The sequence below is a fragment of the Vanessa cardui genome, chromosome 26, assembly GCF_905220365.1.
Source record: "Vanessa cardui chromosome 26, ilVanCard2.1, whole genome shotgun sequence".
NCBI lineage: Eukaryota > Metazoa > Arthropoda > Insecta > Lepidoptera > Nymphalidae > Vanessa > Vanessa cardui.
The window spans coordinates 7,573,744-7,600,772 of NC_061148.1; the positions used below are offsets into that span (position 1 = coordinate 7,573,744).

The following is a 27,029-nucleotide window of genomic DNA, read 5'->3' on the forward strand; positions in this document are numbered from 1 at the left end:
CCGCCGACCGATCCATTTGGAACAGCGTGGTAGATTACGCTCTAAACCATGCTCGAAAATTAGAGCATGTTATATCATAATAGTAGCCATTAACGGCTTGTAAATTTCCCACTGCTTGGCTAAGGCCTCCTCTCTTCCTCAAAGGGAGAGGAGGCACATTCAACCACGGTGCTCCAATGCGGGTTGGTGGGATACACATGTGTTAGAATTTCGTTGAAATTAATCACATACAGGCTACCTCACTATGTTTTTCTTTACAGTCGAGGACGAGATGAATTATAAACACAAATTAAGCATATGAATATTTAATAGTGCTTGCCTGGGCTTGAACTCGTAATCATCGGCTATAATCACGCGTTCTAACCACTGGGTCATCTCGGCTCTTTTATAAGAACTCCTAATTAGTCCCAAATAATAAGTGACAGCTCAATTCATTCGCTGTTCCAAAGTCTCGCCTTGAAAGCTCCTCTATTATGTCGCTAATGATCGGTAATTTTTCATCCCCTACTATCATTACTAAGTCACTATAAAAGCGTTTCGAAGTAGGACATGTGTATCATTCACATTGTCACTTGTTGCATCTCTTGATCTAATCTTATCTGGTACTAAGATGATGGTGAGTTACGTAACATTATACATTAGTTAGTAAGACTAACTGCTATGTTTCTTGAAGGTTTTATGTAATATATAAAATCAAAATACACTGTGTTCAAGTCGGCTTTTACAAGCACTTTTAAATTGTCATTTTACAAACTATATTACCGAAGTTACGTTCGGAATGTAGAATCTATCAAGAAAAACCGACATGAAACTTAGTAGTTACCCTTTTCAACATTTAAATTTCAACTCTATAATAGTTAAATACGCCTGGAAGTCAATAAGTCTTATAGCTCTAAGATTTTATTATCTGTTTAAGCTTGTATTCAATAATATGATTTTTTCATGAATTAAATTGATTATAAAGTATATTGTTTATTTAATTTTTCTTTTATTAATTAAATAAGCTAATTAAATCTATTTAAAAAAAAATAAGTAGACTAAAGAATCGGTTCAATTTCATTAGTTAATTTTTCATACAGTGTGACAAGATATTTAATTAATATTTATAGTGAAATTATTAAAAAATACTAAAAAATGTTTTCTGTATCAATAGTGTGGTGCAGGTGCTAGGAACATAATTCCTGGATATATCTAACCTATATTCCACAGTGAACTGGTGCGATCCAACACTGAATGAAACTTGGCACATTTCATTCAAATCCATTCAGTCTTGGCGTTTTTGACTAACATCTGTCGATCAAAACTTTCGAATTTATAATACTAGTAACATATACTTGGGTAATTAAAAAATTTGGGTCAAAAGAAAAGAATAAAAATTCTAGATTTTGAAATTTAATCTATGTATCTTTTATAAGTGATTTATTTCATTCCCTTCATTTCAGTCCATATATATCGTTGTGGCTGTAGCAGCCTTCGTGGCGGCGGAACCTCCCGTTTCTAAAAGGTAAACAGTGACCTCTACATTTCTAAATGGATTTAATTATACTCAAATATAACAATAATACATACATATATGTCGAATTCATTAAATTCTTTTTTTAAAGTTGTTTAAAATGGGTATTACAGATATAAAAATCTTCTATTCGTCATATATTACTCCTATTAGGGTCTTAAGTGTAATTTTTTTTTTCGTGTCTAGCTACCTCCCACCCTCGCCAGCCAATCGTAACAATGGATATCCCCAAGGACCAGCTGGTTTCGCAGGGGCTCCCCAGGTGATCGCAGCTAGATCACGCGATCAGGGTTTTGGTCATGGTGGAAATGGAGTTGCTAGGTAAGTCAAATTTAATAAAAAATTAAAGACTTTATAAAATGTAAATATGAGACAACATCACATACCCGTATAGTACGACACAACTTAGATGTAGCATCGGCAAAATTCGTAAAACCGAACACATCCGAATTAAGTACGCTATCCCAAATTATCAATATTTATTTCTCACGCGAATATGATCTTTACACAAACGTAAATAACTTGTAATATCATATGACGTAATATATTCGTCAATTTGACGCGTCGATTTACATGCACTTGTTTCCTCTGACGATTGAATCTATAGCGACGAATAGCGTCGAATGGCGCGATAGGGAGCTATTTCTATTGGTTGTGTAAATCGGCAGTAATCGGTTTTATTTTGATTCCATTGCATTTTCCGATGCTACATCTAATTTGTGTTTTACTATACATTACTCTGATCCCAATGTATGTATCTAAAGCACTTGTGCTATGGAAAATCAGAAGTAACGACGGTAACACAAACACAGACCTAAGACGACATAGAAAACTAATGATAATCTATATCGACTCAGCCGGGAATGTAACCCAGGACCTCGGAGTGGCGTATCCATGAAAACCGGTGTTCACACCACTCGACCACGGAGGTCGTCGTTGTAAAATATTACATAAAAATTTATTTTTGCAATTATTTTATAGATGAACATTTATAAGTTTTAGGACTGCAATTAGACAATTTTCATGTTACAGAAGCAGTCTCCACGACCAAAGCGCGCAAGCCAGGCTTACTCACTCCCAGGGCTACGATGAGAACGCGGCTGCTTTCGCCAGAAACGCCATTGATGTCAATTCGGTAAGGAACAAAAAATGTGTCGGTTTTTCATAGTCATAAATTTCGTTTTATCTGTACAGATATGATATGATAATGATACAGGAAATAATGTACAGTAACGTCACCCAGTGGTGAAGTATAGTAAAGTTAATAGTATGCAAAGCCATGAAAATGCATAATAACTTTATAAAAATCTTGCTTAACATTTATATGCTACTAGTAGTCGCCCGCGGCTTCGCTCGTTGTTTAGTTCAAGTTTGCTTCATACCAAATTTCATCAAAGCCCATCAGCAGTTTGGTCATGAAATATGTTACCGCCAGTTATGTGTTTTGCATCAATAACTCGTATGAGCTTTAAAAATTAACTTACTGAATGCACCTTATTCTTTTAAACTTACTACTACCTGAGCTGAGATGGCCCAGAGGTTAGAACGCGTGCATCTTAACCGATGATTGCGGGTTCAAATCCAGGCAAGCACCACTATATGTATGTGCTTAATTTGTGTTTATAATTCATCTCTTGCTCAGCGGTGAAGGAAAACCATCTTCTTAGTGGAAGAGGAGGCCTTATCCTTTACTTTACTTTACTACTACTACCAAATTAAAAGACTAAAGCTGAAAAATAAGACAGCTTCAATCATAGGAACGTTTTATTAATCGTAGTTTAATTCAAATATGTTTTAATATTGATTAACCTACAATACATTTAAGGGCTACAGGACTACATATAGTCACCTATCCTATATAAATACTTTATATGTTTTTTAACTAAAAATAAATAAATACATATATCAAAGAAATGCATACACATACAGTATTTTTTATAAAACTTCTTGCCGGTTTTTCCCAGTAGAATCTACTTTCAGAACCGGTGGTAGCTTCACTTAATTGTTAAATGTCGATTCAAAAGTGCTTATAAAAGCCTACTTGAATAAAGTTTATTTTGATTTGATTTGATTTGTTACTTATTTCATTATTTATTTGGAGCACCAAAAATAGTTTTTACACAAAATTCTTTGCACAGGAACCAGCGAACTACAACTTTGGATACATGGTCAATGACTTTAACGAAGGCACTGACTTCGGACACCATGAGGAGAGGCTAGAGGAGAGGGCGCAAGGGCAGTACCACGTGGTCTTGCCTGATGGTAGGAAGCAGGTAAATTGGATTCTACGATTTTAATCATGATTCATAATTCAAATATGTGTCTGCGGATTTAATACTTTGGATTGGAGTTTGGATACTGAGTTTCAGATTTGCAGATTATAACTAATATTTAAAAAATAAGTTTTAATTGAAGTAGCTAATATAACGGCAGAATTTTCATTTCAAAATATGCAGAAGCTTTTTCGTAAGGCGCCGCTGTAAAATGCCAGTCATATTGGTAGCTTTATAGGTCTGCGCTTTAGATGACCAAGGGAGTTGTTAATAATTTCATAAGTAATAGAGACTTCGTTACATATTATAAAGCAAAGTAAAGGACTTTGTCTGTCTGTCGGAATAGAAGGTTTATGTGTATAACTCATTAAGATTATCTGTAAATTAGCTGAAACAAAAAGATGATTGTTAAATATGTAGCAAAAAATCTTTTCATCTGTACTACCTATTATTCGTCTGAAAAAAGCGGGACAGATAGCCGGTCTAATACAAAAAGGATTACATTGAAATGCCATTTTCAAAAACACAATACAAGAAATTAATACCAAAAATATAATTTAAAAAATATTGTTACAGACAGTCAATTATGAAGCTGATGAACATGGCTTCAAGCCTCAAGTCTCATACCAAGACACCGAAGACCTGACCCGTTCCAACGGCTACGATTTGAACCCCCGTAGCCATGGCAACGGTTTCAACGGCGGCCATCTTGATCACGAGTCGCACTATTGACTAAAACTCGGACTTATATTTTTTTTACAAATCCTTTTAAACTTGTATTAATTTTTATTAGGATTATTTATAAAATTATTTTAATTTTGACCTCGATGTATTTAATGAATTAATAAAGGTTTATTTCTCTAATCTTTTTGTTTTTTTTTTTTCAATATAAATTTAACAAAATTACTCTGATCTCAATGTAAGTAGCTAAAGCATTTGTGTTATGGAAAATCAGATGTAACGACAGTACCACTACTATAAAAGATATTATTTTTAAAATAATATCATTGACGATCATTGAAAGAATCAAATGAAATGGGTAATGTGGATGCAGTATCACTGTTCGGAGAACCCACAAAGCCAACTGTTCAAATTCACTCCACTAAGCGCTTCTATCGCGGTCTGAGTTACGTAGTGCTCTTTTGATCGCAAAATTTTAAAACAGAAAAAAAAAAAACAATGTTATAGAGTATACAATCGGCGGCCTTATCGCTAGAAGAGCGATCTCTTCCAGGCAACCGGTTGGCATAGGACATTATAACAAATAAATAAATTTTGGGTGGAGGTGTACTATAATACAAATATAATAAAGTAATAAAAATAATACATACATGTATAATGAGAAAATACACACATAACTAGTAAGAAAAACATACATACAATTTTAAAATAAATGAGGATTGGAGGAGGAGAAAGGTAAGGGATGAAAATACGATTTCAAGTATCAATATAATATTCGAAAATGCGACGTTTAAATATTTCAAGAGATTTAGCTCGACGTACCGCTAAGGGCAAGGAGTTCCATAAGCGTGCTGCATTAATTGTAAAAGATTTTGAGTAACAAGTTGAAGAGTGAGAAGGGATACTCAAAATTAAATTATCCTCGGAGCGCAGAGAGCGACAATGAGAAGCGCCAAGGAACTTAAATCTCTCTTTTAAGTAAAGAGGAACTTTTGGATTGAATAGGATACAGTAAAGAAATGATAGAATACGAGTATTCCTGCGAAGGCGGACTGGGAGCCACTTGAGCTTTTTGCGGAATTCAGAAACATGGTCATATTTGCGAAGCCCAAATATGAACCGTATACAGAGATTTTGAATGCGCTCAAGTTTATTTAGTTGCTCCTCGTTTAAATTGAGATTACATATGTCGGCATAATCTAAGATTGGTAATAAGAGAGTTTGTGCTAACGTAATTTTGGTAGGTATGGGCAAAAAGTTTTGTAACCTACGCAGAGAACCAATCGCCGAAAACATCTTTCTGCTCACTTCGGTAACCTGCGGAATCCATGATAACGTTTTATCAAAGATTATGCCCAAGTTTTTGACCATGTCTTCAAAAGGAATAAGAACTCCATCAAATTTCACAGGGACGCCAGCATTTAGTACACACCAGTTGGAATAATTATCGTTAACACGTATACGTTGCCGACGCCCGTCCAAGTAACAATGAAACCAGTCAATTACTTTAGGAGATATGTTAAGAGACCTTAAGAAAGCCAGCAGAATATCATAGTCAACACTGTTAAACGCATTGCTGAAGTCCAACAATGTCAACACAGTCACCCGCTGCTTATCCATACCAAAACGAATGTCATCGGTAATTTTGACTAATGCAGTAGTCGTGCTGTGACCATGACGAAAGCCGGATTGGAAAGGATTTAAAAGATTATTTTTGGAAAGGTATAAGCTTAACTGTTGATGTACCAGTCGCTCTAGGACTTTAGAGAGGAAAAGGAGAATAGATATTGGACGATAATCAGTAACACAGGAAGGGTTGGGTTTTTTAGGGATAGGAATCACTTGAGCATCTTTCATGCAGAGGAAAATTTACCCGTGGTTATAGAGTGATTAAGAATGGACGTGATTATAGGTGTCAAAAGGTCAAGGATAGGAATGATCATCTTGCGACTAATGCAGTCAGAACCAACGGCATTAGAGTTGATACTTAAGATGTTTCTCTTAACATCACTTTCAGTAATTAGACTAAAAACAAAAGGTGAGAAATCTGGAGTGGATGAAGCAAGAATTAGATTTATCGTACTTAATTTCGTGGCTCCATCTATAACAGCCGAGGATGAGAAATGCTGATTAAACTGATCGAAGTCACAGTATTGAGAGTAATTTTCTTGACTAGCTTTCCCAACTCCAAGTGATTTAAGGAATTTCCAGACTTTACTTGAGTCATCTTCCTCTAAAATAGATTTATGAATGTGGCGTCGATGTTCGTCTCTACAAATCCTGTTGCAGAGATTTCTAGCTTTGTCACTTAGTATTAAGTGCTCACCACAGCTAATAGACATTTTTAATACATTTTGCATCCTTACTTCTCACTGCGCTACCAATCTTGGGGGCTAAGATGCTGATAACTCATCATGTTCACATTGGCTGACTCACTCAAACCGGGACACAACAATAAGTACTTAGCTTTACAATATATTTGTTTAGACTTAATATTATAATCGTGTACTCACTACTAAGCCGATGAACCGAATTTGATGAAATTTGGTATGAAATAAATTTGAACTACAAGGGCGGGACATAGGCAACGTTTTTTGCCTAACACATAACACCCATACAACCCTAGAACGCGAGCGTAGCCGCGGGCGACAACTAGAAAACAATGAGCCAGATGGTCTTACATGCATCCCTACTACAAACCAAATTGAGTTTTCTTTTTCCTAAATTCTATGCTTTTTTGATAAAATTAATAATACGGAAACTAGTCTATGTATTTTAAAACATAGTGTCATTATCATAACATAGTATAAAACAAAGTCGCTGTCTGTCCGAATATATCCTTAAATCTTTCAAATTACGCAACGGATTTTGATACGGTTTTGTAGTAGATAGTGAGCAAGAGAGAGAGAGAGTGGTAAAGAAACACTGATTATTTTAGAAGTTTCTTGGTGGTAGGGCTTTGTGCAAGCCCGTCTGGGTAGGTACCACCCACTCATCAGTTATTCTACCGCCAAATAACAGTACTCAGTGTTGTTGTGTTCCGGTTTGAAGGGTGAGTGAGCCAGTGTGAACTACAGGCACAAGGGACATAACATCTTAGTTTCCAAGGTTGGTGGCGCATGGATGTAAGGATTGGTTGATATTTCTTACAGCGTCATTGTCTATGGGTGATGGTGACCACTTATCATCAGGTGGCCCATATGCTCGTTAACCAACCTATACCATAAAATAAATAATACCTAATAGTTACTAATATCATGTCGTAAATAAACAAATTCTGTATTTATATTCAATTTAGTATCAATATTGCATCCGTGCGAAGCCGGGGCAGGTCGCTAGTATTCAATATATCATAGTAAAACAATGTTAACAAGATCCCAAAAGTCCTTGGTCCCAGCTATAATCACACGCAGTTGTGTAAGCCATTAGCGATATCAAATAGAATCCACTCGCCTTAAAATTAACCAATATTTGCTCACACTGATCTAGAATTACGTGATCTTGTTATATATCAACGCGTTCTAATAATATATTAATTTATCGTCCTTGATATAATCATATTTACCTATATTTAATCATGACATTATTATATTACAAATTTACGTAAAGAAAGAGTTTTCTGTAACGGAAGTACTTCAAAATGATATGGGTTGCCGGTTAGGAGACATCTATATGTACCAAGTAACTACAAGTGTTGTATCTATTTTTTTTTTGTTTTTTTATGCAATAGGTTGGCGGACGAGCATGTGGTCCACCTGATGGTAAGTGGTCTCCATCACCCATAGACAATAAATTAGCTTTCTTATAAAAAGGTGTGTGTTGGTTGTTATTTGTGGGCAAAATAAGTTGCCCATGTTCTTTCTTGGAGTTCAAATTTGTGTCATACTAAATTTCATTAAATTCAGCGGTTTGGTCGAGCATGAGCTACAGATAGAGTTACTTTCACATTTATAATATTAATATAGATGTGACCAAGAGATGAGATATATGGACAAACAATTACTACATAGAAGTACAACGTCTTGAGCCTGGGCAAATACTTTCTCTTCTATGAGACACACTAGTTGGAATTTATGATTTTCTTTCCTTTCTTTGGAATATGTTCCAAGCCCTCTCCTTAATGGGAGAGGAGGCCTTAGCCCAGTAGTGGGCAATTTACAGGCTGTTACTTTACTTTACTTTTCTTATAAAATGTATGTAAAGGTTGGACTATAATATGGTGCATATTGTACTCCAACATTTATATACATATATATATATCTATAGTACTATATTGGTCAGATTGGATTGGATTTGTGCTATCCATTGATATAAGGTACATACTAAGGTTCCTATTTGAGTCAATGCTTATATTGAGCATAAAACAGAGAAAAGCTAAACTCGATCCCTTAATTTACTGTATTATTTTCAATATATTGATAAAAATGAAGCCTAGGTGGAAAAGTCAAGACCTAATTCATTGTAGAGCGTAAAAAAGGCGTTTAAACTAGTTTTATAATTAATAATAAGCAATATAGGTACGATCGCCTTTCACGCAGTAATACACAGAGATTAGTTGTTACCCGCCCGTTTTACTAGACATTAAATATTAAAGGGTTGAAAATATTCATTCACAACTTTTGGTTTGATTGATCATTACAGTGTATCAGTAAACTTCAGAAGATTGCCCCTGATTTACACACACTGTAAAACAAATATAAATTTATATACTTAGAATAAATATTACAGAAAACTCTACGTTGTTAGCGTCAGTAAATTCAGGTTAAGACAAAATTTTCTTCAATGAAAATCAAATACATATATGATTTATTCATGTACACTTTTACAAATACTTTAGAAAAGTCATTTAACAACTTTATTAAATGAAGCTACCACCGCTTCGAAATGTAGATTCTACCGAGAAGAACCAGCAATAAATTAAGAAACTAATTTTATATATTATCTCGATTTTGTAATTTGATTATTATGGAAGTGGGAGGAAAGTCTTTTGCATTATTGCCTCCTATTTGGGATAAGATTTTCAGCTTATTTTACTGCATTGCTAAAATGGCACACAGATATGTAACAGATTCGATAAGTGCAGGTTTCTTACTTCCAGATTAATTATAAACACGAATTAAACACTCGAAAACTCTGTAGTGTTAGCCCAGTTTTAATCCATAATTTTCACTAAATTGTTGATTGATACTATTATTTGTAATGGAATTCCATTTTGATGTAAGACTTCAAATTTTTTTGTAGAATACAATTTATGTTGTATTTATTGTTATGTATATTGCAAATATATATACTAGTTTCTGACCGCGGCCTTTCACTCGTATAAGTGCATGTATGTACTATTAAAGAACAATAATAATCTACTTCAAAATCTATACCAAATGTGCCATTCAGATCCGTTCAGAACTTCCGGTAAGTATGTTTAAGTAACATGCATCATTCCAAACCTTCGCGTTTATCATAGTTGTAAGGTTTTTGTAGCACTTTCACGATATAACCTACAAGCATTTTACGGTGGAGTTGTCCATTATTCCATAAAAGTTCCTTCGTATACAACAAACAACAACAACAGCCTGTAAAATCCCCCTACTGGGCTAAAGGCCTTCTCTCCCTTTGAGGACTAAGCTTGGAACATACTCCACCACGCTGTTCCAATGCGGGTTGATGGAATGCACATGTGGCAGAATTTCTATGACATTTGTCACATGCAGGTTTCCTCACGATGTTTTCCTTCACCGCTGAGCACGAGATGAATTATAAAGACAAATTAAGCACATGAAACAGCGGTGCTTGCCTGGGTTTGAACCCACAATCATCGGTTAAGATGCACGCGTTCTAACCACTGGGCCATCTCGACTCATTCCCTTCCTTCGTATGCCTTTTCGAAAATATTCTTTGATGTTATCTGTGACTGTTGTATTCAAGAAACTATTAGGGAGAAGATATTTAATATTATTTCTATGAAATAAACAGTGAAGTATAATGTATTAATTATCATGTATTCCGTATTTCAACTACTTCCAAGCATAAGGACTAAACGAACCGTGCGTCTTCAAATAAGACCTTGACCGTCGCTCCAATTCGCGTCCACTGCAAAAGACAATCAAATAATTATATTACAAATATTTGCTTTAAACCTCGGTTTGTTTGAATTTTTTTTATTAACGTCAAATTTTAGTATAAATTCTGCCTCGATCAGAAGGAGGCATCATTCGCTTCTCACTTTCGAAGATCTCAATATCTTATCAACATGAAGGTAAATACTAATTTAAATATAATATACTATGTATTTTGAAACTGAAAGATTCTTTGAATCTTTGAATTACTTTTTGTGTTAAAAAGAACTGCTATATACATCCATTACATGGACCCGCATTCAATATAATTTATAATTTTGAGAAATTATTTCATGCAAAATATTAAGAAAAAAACAGCCAATATATTTTGCCCTTTTTTACCCGTAAATGTTTAAGAGGCAATCTCTTTAAAAATGATTCATTAGTGCATATTCCACGATACCTACTTCTTCGGATTCAAAAAAATATTAGATAAAAAGTTATTACATTTTAAATAGTTATTAAATGTGCTTCATTTTCTATTTGGTTTACAGGTTTTGGCTTTAGTCATTCTCGCCGTAGCGTCCGCATCTGGCAAGGGATCCGGACCCTATCTACCCAGTGGATGGAGGCCGGAAGGGCCAGCCTTCTTTCTACCTTCTGAAGTGGTACAGATTTACTCAAATTAGAACTTTAAGCTAAAACTTTTTTTTATATTAAAATATTTAAAAATATTTTCTTAATATTTTTTGTGATACAGAAAAAGGGACTAAATCCGTATTTAAATTTTCTTCCAGAAACCGTCTGAAAACCCACTTAAGGATGTAATCCTCGCTGGTTCTGAAGCATCAGGATCTGATTTTCTCCGTGAATACGGACCACCGAAAGTTCAAGAGATCTCCCAAAATTTGATCAACCAAGGACTCCCCGATGTAGCTACCGAACAAACTTTTGGCGCCCCTCTATTTATTGCTGAGGCTAAAGAAATTGTAGAGGCTGAAGTAGAAGCAATCACAGAAAACACTGAAGGTGAACATTTTATACAAATTAATATCAAACATCACAAAATTAAATCAAAACTTTTAATGAATTAATAAATAATACTATGTTACCCTCACTTTCAGCTAAGGAAGAACAAGCCGAAGGAACCACAGAATCAGTCATCCTAGAAGAGAAGACTACATTAATCAATCTACCAATCGTAGAAGTTGAAAGGATTGTCGAAACTTCTCAAACAACTCTTGAAAATGGAGTCGAAACCACAAACACTAACGTTGAAATATCTCAGTTCGAAAATATCGTAACCTCTGAGGGTACTGTTGAGAAAGTAGAAGTCACTCAAGAAAGCAGCCAGAAGACAGAAGTTACTAACCAACAGTCAGCTCAAGAATCTACTTCGTCTAACGTTGAGGTGTCAAAAGTAGTTGAAAGGATTGTAACCGAGCAAGTGTCCCAAGAATCAGTAAACCAACAAGAATCCGTCACATCCAACGCTGAATCCCAGTCTGACGTTACACAAAAAACTGAAGCCGCAGTAGAAAACTCAGATTCATCAAGTCTCGTTACTGAAGTTACTCTTCAACAGGCCCAAAACATCCCCGATATTATCGCTAGTCTTGAAAACGAAATCAAAACTCAACAAGTATGTACATAAGTAATATTCTGTTAAAAATAATTAAAATCTAATAAACATTTATTATAATCTATAATAATATTACAGGCGGAAGAAAACCAAGCAGTCAGCGATGTGTCTGCTGTTCAAAGTACTGGGTATGAAAATTTACATTTTCGCTATTAGTTGATTTCCAAGAAAAGGATGTTATTTTATTTGACAAACTCGCCCTAGATCACTGTAGTGACAACACTGATCTAGTGCGGGCTTAAAATCTTTTACTAAGAAAGAATCTTCTTATACTAATTTACAGACTGTCCATTTTACGCTATCATTACGCTAAATCTGGTACTGTTAAATTTTTGTCAACAATAATATGTAATGAAAAGTTTTACCCTTTTTTATATAAAAAGCTTTATGTATATTATTTTGTTCTAGTTCCATTGAGCAAGCCCCTGAAGGTTTCCTCGAGTACGGTCCCCCTGGCTTCGCCGAGTACGGACCCCCCAAAGGCGACGAGGTATATATAGACAATAAAGTACATTAACGGTGACAAAGATTTATCATAAATGATAAATAAACGTACGATTGTAGTATCAAGTTTTTATCTGACCATAACTAACTCAACAATAACTACGTCATCCATACTACGTCTGCTTACTGTCCACTGTCTACGACAAAATGAATAATTTGAAACCATGAATTCGTTACTGTGATTAGCAAATAGCCAGTTCATCCATAGTCATCAAGTTATTTTTACAATATAAAGATTACTTTCTCATTTACAAATTACTTACAGGAGAAAACCGCAGACCTATCCTTCGAAACCAACGAGACCAGAAGACGTCGTTTCTCACCCAAATTCAAGTATATAATATTTATATTCACTTAATTTCTTCATTACAAATCGTAAAATTGTTCATTGCAAATTATTCAAAGTTTTAAGCCTTCTATTTGATACAATATGGATATTTGATTGTCCAGCTATTATAATGAAGTGAAGTTTCTTACCAATATATGAGTTATTCCACAATAATATAGCTAATTATTACACACGTCATATTGTGATGTAATGGCTCCGTGGTAAGTAATCGGAGGTTGCGAATTCAAATGGGGAGAACAACTGAGTTTCCATTATCTGTTTCCAAAATAAAAAAAAACTATCACGAGGAATATCTTTTTTAAAAAAGGAATTAGATAGCTCTAGTATATATTGATAAGGTTATTTATAATTTTAATATTAAACATTAAACATTCATGATATTTTTTAAATTTCAGATCGTCAAAGAAGCACTAACGGATATTTTCACACCAAGACGGCTTTAAGATAATCTAGACTCTATGCTAATCAACATACTATCTCTAGCGCAACATAAAATGTAAACATTGAAAAATAATAAATATTGATATTATTATATGCATAAATTGTATTTCAATTATTTCCTTATTTCACTCTTATATGATAGAAATGAAATGATTCTTTCATAAGTTTTATTTGTTAAGAGGTTATTTACGCTTATAAATAAATAAAAAAAAAACAAGACAAATATACAATACAGCAAATTCCGGTTAAGCTACAATACAATTTAAAAGTTTTTTATCAATCGAATTCGTACCTGTGTGGATAGAGAAGGAAGCAAAGAAACAAGCTAGTTGCAAAGATGCTTATATTATTGCTCATAAAAATATTTATATTAGATAAAATCGATAAATTGTTTTACTAATAATTTTAAAAATGTTTACGGTTACATATAAAATCACAAGTGCAACTTACAACCGTCAGCTATTGTAAATTGTATCTAACTTCAGGTTATCAAATTTATTTAGACAGATTGAGCATCGAATCATACTGGAGAATACTAATCGATTTAGTTACTCGATATAATAAGTACAAAATATAGCAATTTTACTTATATATAAAGTAAGCATATGAGTAGCAATTTTCCTTTATTATCAAATTATTTATTATTTGATATCATTTAACTTATTAAATAATATAATTTATTTTAAAATATTTTTTAAAACTAATGTACAGTCTGTGTATTATTGAAAATCCTGTATGGTAGTTCATATATTTTTCATTTATTGCAGTAAGTTTATTTATAATTTATAACCCGATTAGTGATTCTTATTTTATCTTAAATTAAATTACACTATAATCGCATATTTAAAAAAAATCTCCCTTGAGATGAAACCGACATTATTCGATTTTGTTAACGAATGCGGGGAAAATATACTCTGTGGGCTGTCAGTTTTATTTCATATCTGTGACTAAAGCAAGGAGTTCTTTGCCAAATGGCAACCTTCCACTAACTTCAGTCTGGTTTGGTTAGTCATACAGTTTGTTGGGTGTCGTTCGTAGTTGTTTTGTTTACATTTCTTTGGACGTATTTTTTTTTCATTTCGGTTTATGTTTTAAAAGTTTTAACAACAAAATTTAACGAAAATGTGTTGTGCTATGCTGTGATATTTACTAAAAACGGTGACATTGCTTCCAATTTAAAGTCATCTTCGTTATGGTCCAATTGTCTTGTGATTATTTTGATTTTTTTTATATAATTTGCAACGTTGTACAAATTTAAGTGATTCTGTGTGATAACATCTTCACAATACGGTGAGTTTATGTTATGCTTTCCATTTTAATGTTAATATTTTGTAACATTCGGAATCGGTGTTGGTTGATCGAGACTTTTTACCTTATTTGACTTTCATTGCAATTTTTTTTTAACCTCATAGCTTGACCTCGATGTGAAGTAAAATCTCGTATGGAACAAATTTGAATTGTATTTATGAGTTGAACAAGTACTGACTCTCGTATCCACTAACTAGCTTAGATATTTTCATAAAGATTTGATTGATAAATATTTTAATCTAACGTAGATAATGAAAAACGTGCTGGGCACTTTGAAGTTATTCATTCGATATGACATCATGAATTAAAAAAAAAACAACTTTGACTGAAAAAAAAAACCCAATTCAAAATATTTAAATAACTTGTAAAGTTGTGTCCTCTCTCTCCTAATTCAAAGATTAACATTGCAAAAATAAGCCATTCACAAAACCTGTTTTGTATTCAAACCAGTACCTTACTTTTGTTGTTCCTGAAACACAGAACTGCATTATTACCATAATTTGAATTTTAAATTCACCACTCATGAGTGTTCTTTCACAAAAACACTAACTTAAACTAAGCATTAAATAGTTTATTATTCAAAAATAGTTATGCTTTAATTTATAAACTTACAAATACTTAAATTATAAATTTATAAAATTCATGCAAATTTATTAAAAAAATAAATCTGTTAATTAACGATTTGAGTTATTTTGGGGATAAATAGTATTCTATGAATTTTATGTATGGGTTTATTGAGTGATTTTATTTTAAATAGATTTCTGATTACTTGAAAAAATACCTGAGCCCAACATTAATAATATTTAAAAAAAAATAATGTTATTTCAATACTGATATTGCTCTGCAAAATAGAGAAGTGACTTTAGCATCTTTAAAAGTGTTCTTTACATTTAATTATAGTAAATTAATTAGTTATATGATATTCATAACATAATTAAAATTTATTTTAACAAGAGGGAATTCTACGAATGAAAAGGTAATTGTTACTTCAAAATTATATAAATGGTAATGTTGGTTCAATTATTACTATTATAACATAGAAAGTAATAATCTGTCTGCTATTATTTAGATTTTATATAACCACTATCTATTTTCTTATATAAATAAATAATTTGATCAAAATGAAGGTGCAAGTAAAAGATAATTAATTTGGTCTGTAATGTTATGTACCAATTATTATTAAAATGAGTCGAATATGTTACATGTTAAAAACATTTCTTCTCTATATCTCTTTTATAATATGAAAATCTGTATAACATAGGTCAATGTCCATAGATATGGTAACAAGCTTTAAAAGATGCATTACCGTTCCATATTAACTGTTAAGAATCTTCTCGTGCATATAGTGTTAAATTGATGTTTCGTAACTAGCTCAATAAGGTTTAAGGCCGCTTACAAACTCGTATAAATATATTTAATTAATTTTAATAATAGCTAACTTATTCATAATTTATTAATCATGATTACAATCAATAAAGAAGAGATGCGCAAAGGATACCTTAGCTTAAAAAATGCATTAAAAAAAACAAAGATGGAAATTACATATTTATATTTCGAATTTGGAATTAAAATTAACAAGAATTGTTGATTATTTTAATTTAACTTTTGCATTATTCAATGAAATAAAAAAAATATGGTTGTAAAATGGTTGTAAGTAGTTTACAGTTCATAACATACATACTCACATTAAATAAGTTTACATGTTGAATCACATGGTGCACTCGCATGGTAATAAAAGCACTTGAGAATCATTGCTTTGAACATGTGTGAAATTAGGACGAGTTGTTAGTAGCATAGTTGATTTCATTGCTCTTATTTCTACCCACCCATAAATAAATTAAAACAATCATGTGTAAAAGTGATGTAGATAAAATAGTTCCTATTAAAAAGTTTTTTTCCTTTTTCAATTATGGAATAAATAATGTTGGATTTCAATGGTTGTGTAATACAGCAATTAAAGAAAAAAAATGTTATGCATAACATAAAATGTTTGAAAATAGAATTCCATTATTTTTTGCATAGATTAAAAAACTACTAATTTTAATTGAATCTGCTATCTTTAGTTAATATACACTTCTTTCTATCATGCCACTGTACCATGACAGTTGTTATGTGATGACTTTATAGTAGTTTTTTGTAGTTAATTATTTTACGTCTTGTCAAGGTATTCGTTTTTTGTTTTTCAATGTCGCGTAATGTGATAAAATTTTATTTTTTTCCCTGATGATAGAGGAAGCGAAATAATTGAACAGCTGTGACCTCCATGAAGGTAATAAAGATGCAATTGTTTGGAATTGGAATGGGGTATTTTTTTGCATTATTAACAAGTGTTACAATAATTAATGAATAATTGATTATATGTTTTCATTGAGCGATCTAAACATAATTTGTATAAAAACTTGTATGATACGAGATTGCGTGTGATGTTATGTATTCAATTAAGACAGTTTTTTCAAGTAATAACGAGTTTAATTCAGAATATTTAAGCGAGTTATGATACTTTTATTTTTATTTGTATTAAGTGAAAGTTTGATATTTATAAGTAAATATTGCTTTTAAAATTAAGAAATAAAAACATATCCAAATTTTTTTATAAATCGTAGTAGGTATAGTATTGCCAAGAAAAAAAATATTAAAGTCCCGTTTATTAACATTAAACAGTTTTTTTTTAAGTTGTTTTTTTAAGCTAAGGAATAACGTGCGTTATTATAACTGTACAATGTTGTTATCATATACGATCTGACAAAAAGTGGAACTGTATTTGGCCGACCACGACAGTTGAAACCCAAGCATGGCAACCCTTAATAAAAATGAGTTTAATACCAAAATTTTGATGACCAAAACCTTAAATGTAATGTTACGGTTATTGGTTTAACGGATAAGTAAGATTTTAATGTCACTATTCAGGATTACTTGCACGGTTTTTTGGGTTTATATACAATTAGTTGTCGCCCGCGGCTTCGCTAAGCGTTTTAGAGGTTGGTTGTCAAATTGCAAAATAAGTAGCCTATGTACTTTCATGGATTTCAAGTTTGCTGCATACAAATTTTATCAAATTTGCTTTGGTAGCGAAAGACCAACAGATAGATAAGAGTTACTTTTAAATATTAATAAAGATTCTTCGCACGCCGCTAATTATTTCAATTATGGAGGATTTTTACTTATATCTCGAGCCGAGATGGCCCAGTGGTTAGAAAGCGTGCATCTTAGCCGATGATTGCAGGTTCAAACCCAGGCAAGCACCGCTGATTCATGTGCTTAATTTGTCTTTATAATTCATCTCGTGCTCAGCGGTGAAGGAAAACATCGCGAGGAAACCTGCATGTGACAAATTTCATGGAAATTCTGCCACATGTCTACTCCACCAACCCGCATTGGAACATGTTCCAAACCTTCTCGTCAAACGGAGAGGAGGCCTTTAGCCCAGCAGTGGGAATTTACAGGCTGTTGTTGTTGTTGTTGTTGTTGTTGTTGTTGTTACTTATATCTTAAAAAATGTGCGTCTCTGAACACGTGAAACAAATAAAAACGTTAGACTTTGCCAAATACCTATGTATCGATTACGATTGATTGCGTTGCGAACGCAATTAATTACGTTGAACTCAAAATCGACCTTGAAATTTTACTTTTGTTGAGTAAATAAAAGAATGGAGCGTACCTCGTGTTTTTACTGAATTTCAGCAGCTGTGAACTGCGAAATTATAAAATAGCCGTAATCGTAATAATTATCTAAGGTTCGTTTATTCTTACTCCTTGAACGATTGGAACATGTAAGATATAAGGCAGGAAAAAAATTACGTGCATACAAACTTCTAATTATGGAAGCAGAAAAAAAAAATCAAATATACTTTATTCAGGCTTTTACAAGAACTTTTGAATCGTCATTTTACAACTACATTAAGTGAAGCTACCATAGGTTCGGAAATTAGATTCTAACAAGAAGAACCGGCAAAAACACTGTAGTACCTCTTTTTCAACATTTAAAAAAAACAGTCATGTTAGTTTAATACAATGATATATATGCATTTAATATATCCTGCCTGGAAGTCAACAAATATTAATTCCACGATTTATTATCGTCTGTAAAATCTTGTATTAAATATTAAACATAATACTTAACTAGGAATTTTCTTGTCAAATATTCTCGTTTTTTAATTATGTATCTATTTTCTAAGGAGGTAGTAGAGTATACTTCCTGTATTAGATATGCCGTTTAAAAATACACGACCATATTTGAAAAAAAATTTTTTTTAATCAATTTAGATCGTCTAGCAGTCGCATTATTATACAGGTGTTATAGATTATACGATGGCAGTCTCTTGTGCGTATTTGGGTTCGAGAATTAATGAAAATATATTATTGATAGTTATTTTCGTCGCAGCCGGCGGAAGTTGTGCCTAGACAGGCATATGTTGCGTTTCACAGATTATAAAATAAAGAAACGATTGTTTATCTTAAAGAACGGAATAAGTGTGGTTAGTGTACAGACAAATGAGACACTATAGACAAGTGGTCACCACTGTTAGTAGACGCACTGTAAGTAATATTAACCATTCTTTACGCCAATGCGCTACCAATGTTGGGGGCCAAGGTGTTACGTCAGTCGTGTCTGTAATTACACTGGCTCACTCACTCTTCAACCGGGCTCCACAGCAGTACTAAGACATGCGATGACAGGCACCAAGTTCTACCACCAAATAAATATTGTAAGAGATAAACGTTCAATGATTTTTAACTGAACTCAGCCTTGCTGGTATTACTATATGGTCTAAATATTCATTTTTTCTTATTACCAATGAAATAAGAGCCGACATAGCCCAGTGGTTAGAACGCTTGCATTTAAACCGATGATAGCGTGTTCAAACCCAGGCAAGCACCACTGAATATTCATGTGCTTAATTGGTGTTTGTAATTAATCTCGTGCTCAGTGGCGAAGGAAAACATCCCGAGGAAACCTGCATCTGTCTAATTTCAATGACATTCGGTTACATGTCTATCAACCAACCCGCAATGAAACAACGTTGTGGAATTTCCTCAAAGGATGAAGAGGCCTTAGTCCAGCTGTGGGAAATTTAGAGGCTGTTAATGTAATGAAATAAAAATACATAAAGCTGTTTAAATAACCAACACTTAACATCACATCGATATTTATCTTCATCAGAACATATTTGAGATTAATTAACAATCGTTATGTCTGTAATCATGACTGTATATATTTGGCAGTCCATTAAATACACGATGATTCCGAAGCACTTGGTCAAGTCTATTGAATATAATTTAAATGAATGAAACGAATGAATGGATACGACTTCAATAAAAAAATTCAAAAATGGAAGTGGAACATGATTCATAGATTTCTTTACTCTCTGGTTTAACCCCTCTAATTAATTTGACTTTCTAACGCCTACTGTCTATTGATTCAGTAATCATTCGATGTGAACGATTTAATATAGTACTTATTTTCTTACGGATAAAGACGAGAATGTTTTAAATTTAAATAGTATAGTACGACACAACTTAGATGTAGCATCGGCAAAATTCGTAAAACCGATCACATCCGAATTGAGTACGCTATCCCAAATTATCAATATTCATTTATTCTGTGAATATGATCTTTTCACAAACGTAATAACTTGTAATATCATATGACCTAATATCAATTTGACGCGTCGATTATCATGCACTTACTTTCTCTGGAGCTATTTCTATTGGTTGTGAAAATTGGAAGGAATCGGTTTTATTGAATTTGCCGATGCTACATCTAAGTTGTGTCGTGTTGTAAGTGTTTTTTTGAGCGAATCGATGAGGGTAAGTGCGTTCGTCGAAGCAATTATATGATATCATTTGACGATTCGCTCTGTAATAGATAGCTTATATGCCACTTAAGTGTTTTTTTTTTTTTTTTTTTTTTTTTTTTTTTTTTTTTTTTTTTGGCATAGGTGGCAAGCGAGCAGGAGGCTCACCTGATGGAAAGTGACTACCACCGCCCATGGACATCTGCAACACCAGGGGGCTTGCAGGTGCGTTGCCGGCCTTTAAGAAAGGAGTACGCTCTTTTCTTGAAGGTTCCCATGTCGTATCGGTTCGGAAAAACCGCCGGCGAAAGCTGGTTCCACAAAGTAGTTGTGCGAGGCAGAAAATGTCTGAGAAATCGCGCTGTTGTGGATTTTCGGACATCAAGGTGGTGCGGGTGAAACTTAGAGTTTTGGCGAGATGTCCGAAGGTGAAATTCAGCAGACGGGATTAATCCGAACAATTCCTCGGAACATTCCCCGTGAAAAATTCGGTAGAAGATGCAGAGTGATCCAACATCTCTACGCAAAGCCAAAGGATCAAGGAGATCGGAAAGGGCTTGATCGTCGATAACTCGGGCCGCTCTACGTTGAATGCGGTCAAATGGAAGGAGCTGGTACTGGGGAGCACCCGCCCAGAGGTGAGAGCAGTACTCCATGTGAGGCCGAATTTGCGCCTTGTAAAGTTTTAGGCGATGGGCCGACGTGAAATACTGTCTCGCCTTGCTGAGCACACCCAGCTTTTTTGAAGCCAATTTGGCTTTGCCTTCCAATTGACCGCGGAACTGAACGAGGCTCGAAATATCAACGCCAAGTATTCCGATACTACCTGTAGCGGCTATCGGAATGTTCTCAAATTGTGGAGATACGACAGATGGTGTTTTTTTTAGCGGTTAACGCGCAAACTTGCGTCTTTTTGGGGTTGAAATGGACTAGATTTAGTCGGCCCCAATTCGAGACTTCGTTTAACGAAGATTCGATTTCAGATACAAGTTTGATCCGGTTCTCTTCGACGTTTTCCCGAGAAATATTAGCGCGGCCGGTGTATAAGGTGTCAACGGTACTGTCGTCTGCATAGCAATGAATGTTCCCGATTTGCAACAAATCATTGATATGCAGAAGAAACAGAGTGGGTGATAGGACGCAGCCTTGTGGAACACCAGCATTGACGAATTTTAAGTCAGAGCATGCACCGTCGACAACGACCTTGATGCTCCGATCTGCCAAAAAGCTGGTAATCCAATTGCATAATTTCCCGGGAAGCCCATAGGAAGGAAGCTTCGAAAGAAGCGCTTTGTGCCATACACGATCGAAGGCCTTCGCTATGTCCAAGCTGACTGCTAATGCCTCCCCCTTGCTCTCAACTGCTTCAGCCCACCTGTGAGTAAGGTAAACTAGAAGATCACCGGCTGAGCGACCCCGACGGAAACCGTACTGGCGGTCACTAATCAGCTGATTCTCCTCTAGGTACCGCAGGAGCTGGCAGTTAATAAGGGACTCCATTACCTTGGAGAGCAAGGAGGTGATGGCTATAGGCCTATAATTGGACGGATCTGAGCGGTTGCCTTTTTTAGGGATCGGGTGCACCAAAGCTTTCTTCCATGAGTTCGGGACGACGCCTAATGTGTAGGATTGCCGGAAAAGACGCGTTAAGACCGGTGCCAACTCGGGAGCACATGTCCGTAGCACGATTGGAGGGATGCCATCAGGTCCACTCGACTTATGAATATCCAAGGAAAGAAGTGCTTTGCGAACTGCACTTTGCCGGAATTTAACCTCCGGCATCGTGGTATCACACCGCGGAATTGTCGGTGGAGACTTTCCTTGGTCATCCAGAGTCGAGTTCGAAGCGAAGAGAGAGCCTAAAAGATCAGCTTTCTCTTTCGCGGTATGGGCCAATGACTCACCGTCCCTGTGCAGAGATGGAAACGAAGGCTGACAGAAATTCCCTAAGACAGCCTTAGCGAGAGACCAGAACGCACGTGTTCCTGAAGGGAGGCGCACCAGTCTTTCGCCAATTCTGCCAATGTACTCCGTCTTCGCCCTAGCAAAAACGTTTTTGAGGGACCTAGAGGCAGAGTTATATTCCTTTTTGAATGCGCTGGTATCTACATCACGAGACGCAGATGCATTAGCCCAGGTTTGATAGCGTTCCCACTTTCGGCGTGATGCCGTTTTGCAGAAGCGACCAAACCAAGGCTGGGACTTGCCACCGATGGGTACTGCAGAGTAAGGAATGAATAGTTCCATACCCTGAAGCACCACATCGGCAACAGAGTCAGCAGCAGCGTTCGGATCATCCGGCGAGAAACAAATCTGCCCCCATGGGTAAGATGCAAAAAAAGACCGCATCCCATCCCAATCTGCTGACTTGTAGTGCCATACTCGGCGGCACCCAACAAAGCGAGGCCTTGAGTACCGCATAACCGGCACTGTACTCCGGACGAGACAGTGGTCCGTCGAGCCCAGAGGGGGATCGACGGTAACCTGATAGCCATCCGGATGCGAAGTCAGCAGAAGGTCCAACAGGGAAGGTGTATGATCCTCCACATCCGGTATTCGCGTTGGCGAGTTGACCAGTTGTGTCAGATCATATGCTAGAGCGAAGTCCAGAACAGATCTACCCGCATGATCGGTGGTGTTTATTGGTTTAATGGAACCAGCTGCGAGTGTTCAATTGTGTGGCCTTTGCTTTATTAGAATTAGCCACGTGATTTATTTTAAGAAAAGTTTGAGACTAATTTAGGAGTGATAACTAATTTTATTTCATAATCTATGTATACCATATTAGTAATAATTTCGACTAGTGTAGTAGAGGCATAACATCTTAGTTGCCAAGGTTGAACACCTGCGATGTAAGGAATGATCATTATTTCATACATTGTCTTTGTCTGGGACCATTTACCATCAGGTATCCATTAGCTTGCTCGAAAAATAATCTGCACAAAACGGTCTCATTAAGAGACACTCATGTTAAACTAGTAGCCGCCCGCGGTTTCGCTCGCGTTTTATGGTGTTGGTTGTCATGTGCCAGGCAAAAAAGTAGCCTACGTCCTTTCTTGGAGTTCAAATTTGCTTCATACCAAATTTCATCAAATTCGGTTCAGCGGTTTGGTCGTTAAAGAGCCACAGACAGACTGACAGACTGAGTTAATTTCCCATTTCTAATATTGATAATAAAGATAAACAAATTCCTTACCTTGGATTTTTCAAGACATAACCGGAAGACATTTCTGGTCTTATCGCTACTTCCAACCAAATAAACCGTTTATAGTGATATAACGAACGCCGTAAACATGATCCGACAAATTGGGTCGCCTGAAGTAGTTTCCGGAACTTTAGAGTCATCTCCTATAATATCCCCGAATTAATGGAAGATGCGTCTTGCGAAATCGTACGTATCCGTTTCGGGATCTTTATGGCGGTTCCTGAATGAAACGTTGCCTGATTAATATTGTGACACGGTAACTATTTATAGAATGTTTCCGTGTTGGAAAGAAATTAATTTCGTTATTTTAAGTTTTGGAGTAAAATTTTTTTATTTTTTTTATTTTATGGAATAGGTTGGCGGACGAGCATATGGGGCATCCGATGGTTAGTGGTCACCATCACCCATAGACAATGACGCTGTAAGATATATTAACTATTCCTTACATCGTCAATGCGCCACCAACCTTGGGAACTGAGATGCTATGTCCCTTGTGCCTGTAGTTACACTGGCTCACTCACCCTTCAAACCGGAACACAACAATACTGCGTACTGTTGTTTAGCGGTAGAATATCAGATGAGTGGGTGGTACCTACCCAGGAGGGCTTGCACATAGCCCTACCACCAAGTAACTTAACTATGTAACTTTTTGTTTTTATTTCTAGTATTGCGAAGTAGATTCCATTCATTGTTAATAAGTTGGCAACGCACCTGGATGTACCCAAAAGAACCACAGTGGAGAAGTGTTGAAGATATCTGTGGTCGATGCGAGACAATTAACATAAGGCGAACCTTCTAAGCCACTTTAAATAACTAAAAAAAATGTACACTTCTATGAACAAATTATTATTAGTAATCATATTTTTTGAAATATGTTTGAATTAATTTACTTACATTCAGTTATTTCAGAGAATTGCGTTCTTTTCGTTAACGTTCAAATTCGGACCCGTCCGTAATAATTGAGATATGCAGGTACATGACCGGAATATTGATTAATAAACTTAGGTCTTGATTTTATAATAACCTCAGTGGCTAAAGCCTTAGAAAATTACCAGAAGATTATGAGTTCAAACCTGTTTCGCTAATTTCATGTGCTCAACTTTTGTCGTATTCATTTCATAGTCGGACAAATTGAGGAAGATGAAGATGGAAGATGTTGGATCATCTGCTACATTTTCATATAACAAACTGAATAAGAGTAGCTTGGTTGAGTAGTAGATCACACAGCATATCAATGCTCCAAACCTCAAGAAATGAAATTTAAAGAGGTATTGAGCTTGTCATAAATAATAATAAAAAAGGTAGTAGCAAAAAGTTCCATTACTAATAAGGTTTTAAATATTAAGTTAAAAAAAATGTGGAAACGTAAAAGAATTGGCACATAACTGTTCAGTTCTTTTATGACGGAACAGTTATTATTTTCTGGGTTATATTAATATAATTTTGCCTTATTCTCACCTTAGATGTCTTACAGTAAACTATTCTAGTAATAACAATGTCGTATCAGGCGACCGCTAAAATTGTAGATCTCGAAGCGAATTTCGGAATTACGAAATTCAAGCGTGAACCTTTTGTTCAAATGTACGCTGAGAAAATCGTTTTGAATCATTCGCTCCGGTCTGACACAATGATGGTTGACAAAATGTATACAGTTGCAGGTCATTCATGGAACCTTTTTTTTTTAAATTACCATTCGGTCTCTTCAATTTATTCATTCAAATCGTTGCCCTTTATAACGAAATTGCTGTTTCGAAACGGGTTAACTCTGGGTTGAGACGGATATTTTGATAGTTAAGATTGCGTTTTAGTAACACAATCTGTTGATCATTTAAAGCTCTCTAGCTCAACGACTTGATGTTAATGTCTTCCGATTGGTTGATTTTATCCATACATCTCTCTCATCTCTTCCATGCCATCTGCGCAATATATATAGTCCAAAATTGTGTGCCCAAATTATCTATTGAGGATTTATCGACCGAAAATCCTAATATCCTTTGACTCAGGCGATGAGGGTTCTAACTTTAAAAGGAAAAGAGTCCATTGTCATTTAAACGACATTAGCCAAAATTTACTAATGAGTATTGCACCGTGAAAATTTTGCTGAAGGTATTTTCTCCTTTCTTCTTTCGTATCCATTTAAAAACTGCTCGTTGGACTGATCATTTTACATCAATCAATCAACAATAACAGCCTGTAAACTTCACCCACCCTTTGGGGAGAAGGCGTGGAACATATTCTACCACGCTGTTCCAATGCAACCTGCATTGGAACAGCGTGGAATACAAATGTGGCAGAATTTCTATTAAATTAGACACAAGTAGGTTTCCTCTCGATGTTTTCCTTCGCTACCGAGCTCGAGATTATTAACTCAGGATCTCGAAATCAATCGATACGACGATATTTTAAATCTATATTTTTTTAAGAATATTAATGGGAACCCTCTAGGGCTTTTAGAGTGCCGTTATCTAGACAAGATTAAAATTGTTAAGATAGATGAGATCTGAACAATGCTAATGTAACTTCGCATCAGGCCTCGCTTCGCAATTGATGCTGTTGGCTTATTCACTGCGCTAATTATTTTCATCATATTTTTCAATGGGCATGAGAAAATTAATGAATGAATGGACTTAAAATACGGATTATGATCTTTGAATGTAGTTTTATATTTGCTAAGGAAAATTTTAATAGGTACTATTTAAAGTTATGTTATAATAATGGCATTGAGCAAACATAAATTGTACAGTCAGGGTAAGAAAAGGTTCGTCACCTTAAGATCTATTTTCGTGTGGTAATCTGTTTTACCGATTGACATATCGCGTCGCAATGTCATTATAACTCACATGTAGAAAAGAGTACTATGTAAGTTTAATTTTATAAGCCTTTGTCAATTTATTGCTTTAGTTTCAAAACGTACTAAGAGCTTACGACTTGAAAAAGGAATGAATTTGAAAACTGACGAAGGTTTTCTTACTCTGACTGTACACTAAATTTAATTGTGTTTAATATTTTATGTTTAAGATTTCGATTGTTTTCATTGATCAACGAGATGTCACGTGGCAATCAAATTTCCGAACGTGTTTTATGTGCCAGTGCTAAAATTATTTTTATTTATTTTTAAAACACAAATATTGATTTAAATTTTTATACCGGCCCAGAATCTCATATAGCTTTCGCTGTGTTTTGGAAATTAGTTGCTTCCCATATTTTAGTTTCCTAATTGATTCTTATTATATTAAACAACAAAAGAGATACTAACTACTTTTTT

At 34.8% G+C, this 27,029-nt stretch overlaps 3 protein-coding genes across 3 annotated transcripts in view; all 3 read left to right on the top strand.

Annotated features, from left to right (window-relative positions):
• The first annotated feature begins 610 nt into the window (after positions 1-610).
• LOC124540672 (pro-resilin-like) lies at positions 611-4,523 on the top strand. The gene is made up of 6 exons (XM_047118340.1): positions 611-616; positions 1,443-1,504; positions 1,700-1,834; positions 2,546-2,648; positions 3,652-3,786; positions 4,363-4,523. The coding sequence occupies exons 1-6, from the start codon at positions 611-613 to the stop codon at positions 4,516-4,518; spliced, it is 597 nt and encodes a 198-aa protein (XP_046974296.1). The 3' UTR covers positions 4,519-4,523.
• A 6,164-nt stretch (positions 4,524-10,687) lies between these two features.
• Positions 10,688-13,555, top strand: LOC124540772. Its single transcript, XM_047118481.1, has 8 exons — positions 10,688-10,720; positions 11,075-11,188; positions 11,318-11,549; positions 11,645-12,162; positions 12,241-12,290; positions 12,571-12,652; positions 12,932-12,999; positions 13,411-13,555. The coding sequence occupies exons 1-8, from the start codon at positions 10,715-10,717 to the stop codon at positions 13,427-13,429; spliced, it is 1,089 nt and encodes a 362-aa protein (XP_046974437.1). The 5' UTR covers positions 10,688-10,714; the 3' UTR covers positions 13,430-13,555.
• Positions 13,556-14,438: 883 nt separating this feature from the next.
• The window catches only part of LOC124540781 (pleckstrin homology-like domain family B member 2), a 110,657-nt gene continuing 98,066 nt past the window's right edge, over positions 14,439-27,029 (top strand). The window contains exon 1 of the mRNA XM_047118495.1: positions 14,439-14,746. The gene's annotated coding sequence lies outside the window, so the exon portion shown is untranslated. The remainder of the gene's footprint in view (positions 14,747-27,029) is intronic.

What these genes read in the sequence shown, in the direction of transcription:
- LOC124540672 (XM_047118340.1), top strand. An exon ending in GGTGGAAATGGAGTTGCTAG is followed by an intron (nt 1,835 to 2,545) that starts GTAAGTCAAATT and finishes TTCATGTTACAG; the next exon opens with AAGCAGTCTCCACGACCAAA. An exon ending in ACGCCATTGATGTCAATTCG is followed by an intron (nt 2,649 to 3,651) that starts GTAAGGAACAAA and finishes TTCTTTGCACAG; the next exon opens with GAACCAGCGAACTACAACTT.
- LOC124540772 (XM_047118481.1), top strand. An exon ending in TCTTTCTACCTTCTGAAGTG is followed by an intron (nt 11,189 to 11,317) that starts GTACAGATTTAC and finishes ATTTTCTTCCAG; the next exon opens with AAACCGTCTGAAAACCCACT. An exon ending in ACGAAATCAAAACTCAACAA is followed by an intron (nt 12,163 to 12,240) that starts GTATGTACATAA and finishes ATAATATTACAG; the next exon opens with GCGGAAGAAAACCAAGCAGT.